Below are 7,809 nucleotides of genomic sequence, written 5' to 3'. Positions count from 1 at the left end.
TGTTGCGTCTGTCCTTCTTATCCTCCCTCGCTGGTGTCTGATCTTCTTTTCTGCAACTCAAGAAGTCCAGATGCTTTTATTTCCAAGCTCCTTAGTCTACGATGGCCTGGATGACTGAGAACCTTCACAGACATACTGGTTATAAGGTTTGGGGAAACTTGCAGTCAGCTGAGACTGAAGCTGAGACTGAAGAAGTCACTTGGATGAGTGCGGAAATGTTTCTCCTACAAAACGCTACGTCCAGATGAACAGAGTCAACTTTTGGAGATTAAGATAAATAGATAAATCTAGAGATATAGGTATAAATATAAATATAAACATGTATATAAATATAAAAGGACAAGTACATCTACAAATATATGTCATGGAGTACAAAAATGCACCCTGTGCACTGAGGTTTAATAATTCTGTTTCACATGTGTGGACCTGACCAAAGAACATTAATAACGAAGGAACAACCTCCTGCAACATTCTCTCAGACAGCAAGGTTGAAGGAACCTGTTGCTGAAACTTCTCTTTAGATTGTGCAGTGTGTTATGGGGGGTTCATTGTTCATGATTGCCAGCATTCTGTCAACATACATACATATGCAATATAATTGGCACTCTTGTTTTTGACATAAATACCTGCTCTTGATGCGCTGTGAAAAACTTTGTGATTTCTGATTGCTTGAACTCTCGTCCAACTTTACCCAACATTACTGTTTTCTGTAAACTTCATATTTATTATTTTTCCGTCCTGTATGTACCGCATAACTTTGTACTTTGTCTATTTTCTTTTTGTATTTTAAAGATAGCAGAAACTTGCTTTGATTCTAAATGTCCACCTTGTCTTTTATTTTCATGTGTAAATGCTTCATATTATAATCATAGATAGTCCTCCTTTTAGATGAGGTCACATAAAATACTTAACAACTGTACTATGAATGGCAATAATTAACAATTATTTATAAAACCTCTATTAATATTGTATGTATACATGTGCATCTACATACTGTGTTTATATGTAATGTTAATTATGTACTTAGACTTTGCGAATGCTGCCATGAACCATTAACAGCTTATAAATAACTGGTTTGTACTTTCTGTTGAATCCATAATTCAGTAATTAAGTATGAAAACACTTGTGTCAAAAATATTGTTATATGTGAACTCACTAAAGACATTTACATTACATACATTGCAAGCATTTACAACTGTGCGATTACAAAAATGATGATTTATGTAATTTATAATAACTTAATAATTTTTGTAGTTATTATAAAGTGTTACCCAAAAATCATGCCATTATCTAACCTTGTATTTTTGTGGCCAGAGTACTGCACATTGCTCTTAAAGTTAATGAAAAAGTGTTTTTCTTAGCTCCATCATGATAGCTCCTGTTATAAAGTGAGTTCTGCGTGTGTATGTTTTATGTTAGTTGTGATGTGAGTGACCAAGGAGGTTTGCTAACCTGTACTTGTGGCGTTGGAGCAGCTGAAGGTGAATCTGAGGAAAAAATATTTAACAAATCAAAGAATGTTGTTAAAAATTGTTATATTATTTTGACTTGCATTATATTTCACACAAAGTAAACAAAAGATCAGTTAGCTGAGATTTGTATGGCCTTTTCCATCCTGTGCTATGATTGTGTGTGTAGTTCAGGGATGCCCAGTCCTCGAGAGCTACTGTCCTGCTGCTTTTAAATGCATCCTTGTCCCGACACACTGGAATCAAATGAACGGCTTATTACTGGGCCTTTGCCAAACTTGAAGCCATGCTGAAGACGTAATCAGACCATTTGATTCAGCTGTGTTGGAGTAGGGATGCATCTAAAAGCTGCAGGACAGTGGCTCTCGAGGACTGGACCTGGGTACCCCTGGTGTTGTGTATAGAAACATAATGTCTGAAACAGTTGAGAGTGAGGGATTTAAATGTGAAATAATATTACTGACTCTGCATAGCAGGCATAATGTGAGCACATTAATAATGTTTCAGCACTATTATTAAAATAAGGCATTATGATTATTATCATCATTAGAATTATATCAATGCCATCAACAGCAACATGAAAGCACTGCAGTGACTCCGTTAGATATTGCCATTAAACAATTTGTCCCTTACTCTTAGGGTCCATGATCAAATCTGAAGACCTGAAGGAAAGAAAGACAAAACTCAGAAGCAACAGGTAACAGATGTCAAACTCCACTATGTTAAGTGTATCCTAACATACTTTACAAGGGGCTACACTTTGGACAGATCATCAGTCTAAACAATCAGGTTTAATAGTGTAACCAAAAATATAAAGAAATAAGAAAAGTGATATATGTCTCCAGCTAAGAAGCTGTTCTGTGTAACCCATGTCCTCAAACATCAGACAAACTAGAAAACAAAACCAACCAGACGGGAAAATGAAATTAAAATACCAAAACATATAAAACAACATCAGTCTGGTTTCCTACCTTGTGCTGCTGCTGTGACTGCTGCAGCGAGGAGGATGCAGTGAAACTACTCAAAGAGAGCACTCGGTCTTTTATACAGTAGCCTGCCCACTTTCACTTTCTGTTTTATTTTATGATAAAGCATGTGGTTTATAAGAAATCCCCTTAATTCCCCTGAGCTTTATGTTTTAGCACCTGACAACTTTTTGCAGAAAAACAATAAGTGAGCAGTCTGCTGGTTGCAGAGATAAAACAATAAAAAGACTAAATATAAATAATGTGAACAAGCATTTTTTTAGTTGCTTTGTTCATCAGTAATGATAAATTATAGCCTGCAAACACTTATAAAGAATGCAAAGGTGGCAGGGATAGCTCAGTAGGTAGAGTGGTCGGTGGTTCAAATCCACTTAACTGCTATGCTGAGATGCTGAGCAAGGCACCATCCCTACACATTGCTCCCCGGTCACCTGCTTAGTGGCTGCCCCTAACAAATTCAAAGAAAGTAATTTACCCACAGGGATCATCTTTTATTATTAAAGAGGAAAATCTTGTGATTCACATCTCATCATTTTGTCTCATCACTCAGTTTCACTTTTTAAAAGCTAAATACATATTTCAGTTTTATCTTTTCTAATTATTGCAAAAGTTAAGTAAGAGAAAGGTCAGATGAGGTTTGCATCAAAAAGTACCAGGAAAGAAAAACATCAAGTAAGATACTTCCCAGAAGTGATTTTGGGAAGTACCTATTTATAACCGTCATGGTTTGTCATTAAGAAAGTGAAAGTATAAGATCTGATCAGTCTATATAAGACCGACTTTGTTCCATTCAACAGTTTCACTTGATCTTTGCCTCTGCAGCTGCATCACAATACAGGTAAGAATTCTTTACCATGTATGTTATCAGGTTAAAAATGAGCCTTAGTGATTCATACCAGTTCATTTTTATTGTGTTTTCTTACTTTTCTAATTGCTCAGGAGTTTGGAAATCCCACACTAGTGAGTGGAAAGTTCAGTCTGCAGACCATATGCTGTAAAATCATTGCCACTACACTTTAAGTCTTACTCTCTAAAATGTTGCATTTTTCCCTCCTTCCCTTAATGAATTTATTGTAGAAGGCAACATTTGTGCAACGACTGTGGTTTTACGTTTAAGCTTTAAACTCATTTAGTTTAACTTTATAATTATTTTATAAACTTTTTCTTTTTTCGGGTGTGGGCACCTGATCATTGAAATATTTGTGTGTTATTGATTGATATTAACTTTATCTTTACTTCTTCAGTTTTAGCAATGGGAGGTAGCTCTTCTTCTCCTACACGTAAGTAGTATATAGTGAAGAAATTGTTCTCTGTTGCAGAATAAGGCAAGAGCTGCATATTAGAATGCAATTTTAGTCTTTGTTGCACAGTTATATTCCCACTGCAAAAAAAAATTGTATTTTACTTTCTCTATGTTTTACTTTGTAGCACCTCCAGCTCCACCACGTCTTCCTAGTAAGTTATATCATAAATTTAACAACATAAATTCTACAATTAATTTGCACATACCTGTCTAATGCGTGTTTCATGTTGTTTGTTTTTATTTTCTAGCACCTCCACCTTCTCCTAGTAAGTTTCATTTTAGAACACTGGTTACTGTTATTTGCAGATTATTTTGAACAAAACTGATTTCTCCTGTTTACAAATAGAGTTAATCTTTTTTACGCTCTAAAATGCTTTTCAATTCAATTTTCAGCTTTGAAAACTCCGTGGAGACAAGTATCTTGGGGGTAAATCTACAGTTTCCAGTCTTGTGAACAGGACTGAGAATATCAGTTGCTGACTTAGACCAATTTTCTTCTGTTTAACTCTAACTACTGCAATACATTTGGAAGGCTGTACTAATAAGTAATTTAAAAAAATGGGTTCCCTTCACTGACCATTTTATTTTATGAAAAATGCAAAAGAGATGTTTGATTTTCTCACACGAACAGAAAAGCTTATCAGATGTTGCAAACATTGCAAACAGCCAACCACAGCCCTATTATTGTTAGCCACATCTCATACACAATTTCTATACGTGCATTTTAAGTTAATAATGTGTCTTTCGCTGGGTCTGCTGAAGTGCCTTAAGCATTCTTTGATCTTACACTGGATGTTAATGCTCTTGTTAAAAATGTAATATACAAAAATGTAGTTCAAACATGCAGTTTTTCCTCAGGATGAATTACTGTGGCTTCTGTAATCATCTAACTTTTTTCATATAGCTCCATCATGAGGTCAAAATTTAACTTGCATTGGAAAACTGACGATTTTTACTATCCCTTATGTCCCATTCAGAAAATGTTATCATGCTATTCTGATAACAGGCATTATCAAACGTCACAGAAAACATCCCATAACTAGCATTTTCCTGATTGAACAGCTGTGTTTAAAAAGCAGCCTCACAGAGCTGTTAGAATGTTTTAACCTCATCAGTCATGTTAAAACTACATCTACAATGTATTAAACTTTTTTAACCCCATTTTACAGGAACCAGGCAGATCTGCAGTATGTGAAGAATTTTCAGCTTCAAAATGAACGAGTGAGACATGTCAGAGTTTTGCTCTATGGCCCAGTCGGTGCCGGGAAGTCCAGCTTCATCAATTCTGTCAGCAATGCCTTACGGAGAAGAATAACCTGTCCAGCTATGACCAACGCAACAAATGAGGAGGAAGGAAGTTTCACCAAAAAAGTAACTTCCTTTTATTTACACTGACTCGATGTATGGAAATTTAACAAGTGAAACTGTAACATATGGTAAAATATTAGCCTACACACCATGTTAAAGATTTAATAAGTAATTAAAACATTTTCATCATGTTCAAAACAAATCGTATCTCCTTCCAAGTTGTTTGTAAACTTTTGTCATTCAGTATGAAACCCACAACATTAAGAAAGACACAGGGCAGTTTTACCCATTTGTCTTCAATGACCTGATGGGTTTGGAAGAAGGGAGTGGACAAGGAGTGAGAGTGGAAGACATCAAACTGGCCATGATGGGACATGTGAAGGAGGGTTATAAGGTACAATCATCAAACTGTGAACTTTGTTTATTCTTTAAGTAAAACTCTCAAATTGTCTTCAAGTTATTTTGTGAGAGAAAAAGTAAATCATATATTGATTAATTTATTGAAGTTTTTTTTTTTAAATACAGATTTGCACAGTCTTCTTTCATTCATGTTGTTAATGAGATTCTTGTTATACTATACAATGAGTGTGGGTTCACTGGATCTTTGTAACATATTGCAGTTAAACCCTGCTTCTCCATTGTCCACTTCTGATTCTGGCTACAACCCTTCACCTTCTCCAGAGGACAGAGTTCATGTTCTGGTTTGTGTCCACACTGGTAACGCAACAGAAATTAACAGCTCAGTGTTACAGAAGATGAAAATCATCAGAGAGGCAGCCAGCGACTTGGGTAAGAGGGGATTAAGTGTGTAACAGACTTACAGTGCATTTAAAGAACATCTTGGCTATTTATTCTAACACTTTACTTGTAAAAGAAAACAAATACATGTGCATGAAAAACACAGCTGAAGTTCTGCATTAGACTTGTTTGTCTTAAAACATCTGATAAGAGAAGTTTTATAACTATACCTGGTTAAATATGGACGGTCTCTGCTGGAAGACATTTCACTGAATGATTCACAGGCTTTTGAGTGGTATTTGTTCATATTGTATGCATAATCAAAGTTCTTGTCAAGTTAACCCCAGACTTATCAGAAAATATCTCATATTGCAGGTATTCCCCAGTTAGCTGTTCTTACCAAATTTGATGAGGCCTGTCCTGAAACTGACAAGGACCTGAAGAATGTGTACAAAAGCAAGCTTGTGAAGAGAAAGGTGAATTTTGGCTGGAAAAAATTAACATTACAACAATACTGGCTGGGTAAATGAAACATTGCAAACCTGAACTCAGATCTTACAGTAATTCATTTGTTTCTGTAAAAACCAGATGGGAGATCTGAGCTCAAAACTGGGGATCCCGCTTAACTTCATCCTTCCTGTGAAGAACTACAGTGAAGAAACAGAACTGAATGACGATGTTGACACTTTGATCCTGAGCGCAGTGAGAATGATGATTGACCTGGGAGAAGACTTCATTGACTCTAAATTATAAACTGACATACACAGTGATGTAATACACTCGATGAATAATACATAATCCCAGTAGAATAAGAGTCACTTTTTCCACACCGGGTGACGTTAATTACCAGTGTTGAGGCCAGTGGTAAAACATATGTTCTTATATGACCATAGTCAATGTAGTTGAATTATGTTAACAGCTGTAGGACATATATTATCCTTTAGGTTAGATGGTGTGCTGTGTATGTAGTTTAGTTCTCATTGTACTCTTGAGTTAAAAGAACATATTCATTTATTAGTTTATTAGATAAATGTGCATCACTCTGTATCCTTGATCTGCTGTGAATGTCTTACACTGTTTTCTTGACATGCTTTATTGTTGAATCATAAAAAGAAGGTTGTAAAGCAGGAGACTTGGTGTCTAGGGAGAAGAGATAAACCACATTCCGTACCCCCACCTTCCTTAAAACAGAAAGACAGGGAGCAAAGGTCAGGAGACAGTCTTGCTAAGAATTAAAAAAACATGTGAAGAGGTAGCTTTTATGACTAGGTGGGGGTCGTCAGAAGCTAAAAAAGGCTGTGAGATTCGCCACCATTTTGAGACATGCGGCCGAACCTCTGACCGGCATCTCTCCCGTCCGGACGTTTAATGCTCTGTATTGTTGAATTGTATGGAAATAAATGATTGTTGATTGAGCATTTATACACCGAGTACTGTCCTTCCTTCAGCCCAAAGATTAAAAGGATTGGGTGATTTCAACACCAGATAAAATAAAAATCATGAAAGTTGTTATGGAAAACTGATATAATTGAGTGTGATTAATATGAAAAGAAACATGAGTTTCATCTCTCTCTTTTCCTTTTTTTAATATCGACTAACATCACAGAAATATATCGAAGAACATCTATAATCAAATAAAATAAAGCTGTCATTGTCTTTGCAGATGAATTTCACACATGCACTCCAGCCATGAGCTTGTGTAGCCATCACCCAGCTCTGCATGTTAGAATGCAAATGTGCACTGAAGAATAAATAAATGTCCCATACATTTGCATTAAACCTTGAAAAAGTACGGGCCAGGGTTCGGGCAGGGCTGTGGCTGAGTGCCCTGCCCAAAGGGACACCCTTAGGTTAACCCAGGGCTGGGCAATCTCAGTCCACGAGGGCTGGTATCCCATCATTTTTATAGTGGCAACCCTCCCTATGAGTGATATGGGTAGACATTTCCACCTAGCCAGATTACCTTCTACTTTCCTTAAAAGTGGGATATGGTTTAATTTAGTTA

The 7,809-nt window shown here is 36.2% G+C and overlaps 1 protein-coding gene and 1 long non-coding RNA gene across 2 annotated transcripts in view; one reads left to right on the top strand and one right to left on the bottom strand.

The window, feature by feature from the left end:
- LOC102197476 (uncharacterized) overlaps positions 1-2,454 on the bottom strand; it is a 4,287-nt gene extending 1,833 nt beyond the window's left edge. Inside the window, exons 1-3 of the long non-coding RNA XR_312538.1 lie at positions 2,441-2,454; positions 2,103-2,131; positions 1,453-1,487 (exon numbers count right to left, since the gene is read on the bottom strand). This is a non-coding gene — a long non-coding RNA (uncharacterized LOC102197476). The remainder of the gene's footprint in view (positions 1-1,452; positions 1,488-2,102; positions 2,132-2,440) is intronic.
- A 776-nt stretch (positions 2,455-3,230) lies between these two features.
- Positions 3,231-7,216, top strand: LOC102197666 (interferon-induced protein 44-like). The gene is made up of 10 exons (XM_005755458.2): positions 3,231-3,293; positions 3,700-3,735; positions 3,884-3,910; positions 4,007-4,024; positions 4,152-4,185; positions 4,928-5,129; positions 5,311-5,460; positions 5,687-5,855; positions 6,180-6,280; positions 6,393-7,216. Exons 2-10 carry the CDS (start codon positions 3,708-3,710, stop codon positions 6,555-6,557), a joined length of 894 nt encoding a protein of 297 aa, XP_005755515.1. The 5' UTR covers positions 3,231-3,293; positions 3,700-3,707; the 3' UTR covers positions 6,558-7,216.
- The last annotated feature ends 593 nt before the right edge of the window (positions 7,217-7,809 follow it).

This window comes from Pundamilia nyererei, unplaced genomic scaffold (genome assembly GCF_000239375.1).
Source record: "Pundamilia nyererei isolate P.nyererei 1_Seehausen unplaced genomic scaffold, PunNye1.0 scaffold01558, whole genome shotgun sequence".
Classification (NCBI taxonomy): domain Eukaryota; kingdom Metazoa; phylum Chordata; class Actinopteri; order Cichliformes; family Cichlidae; genus Pundamilia; species Pundamilia nyererei.
Note: the sequence above shows the minus strand (reverse complement) of the source record. Positions and strands in the feature narration are given on the sequence as shown.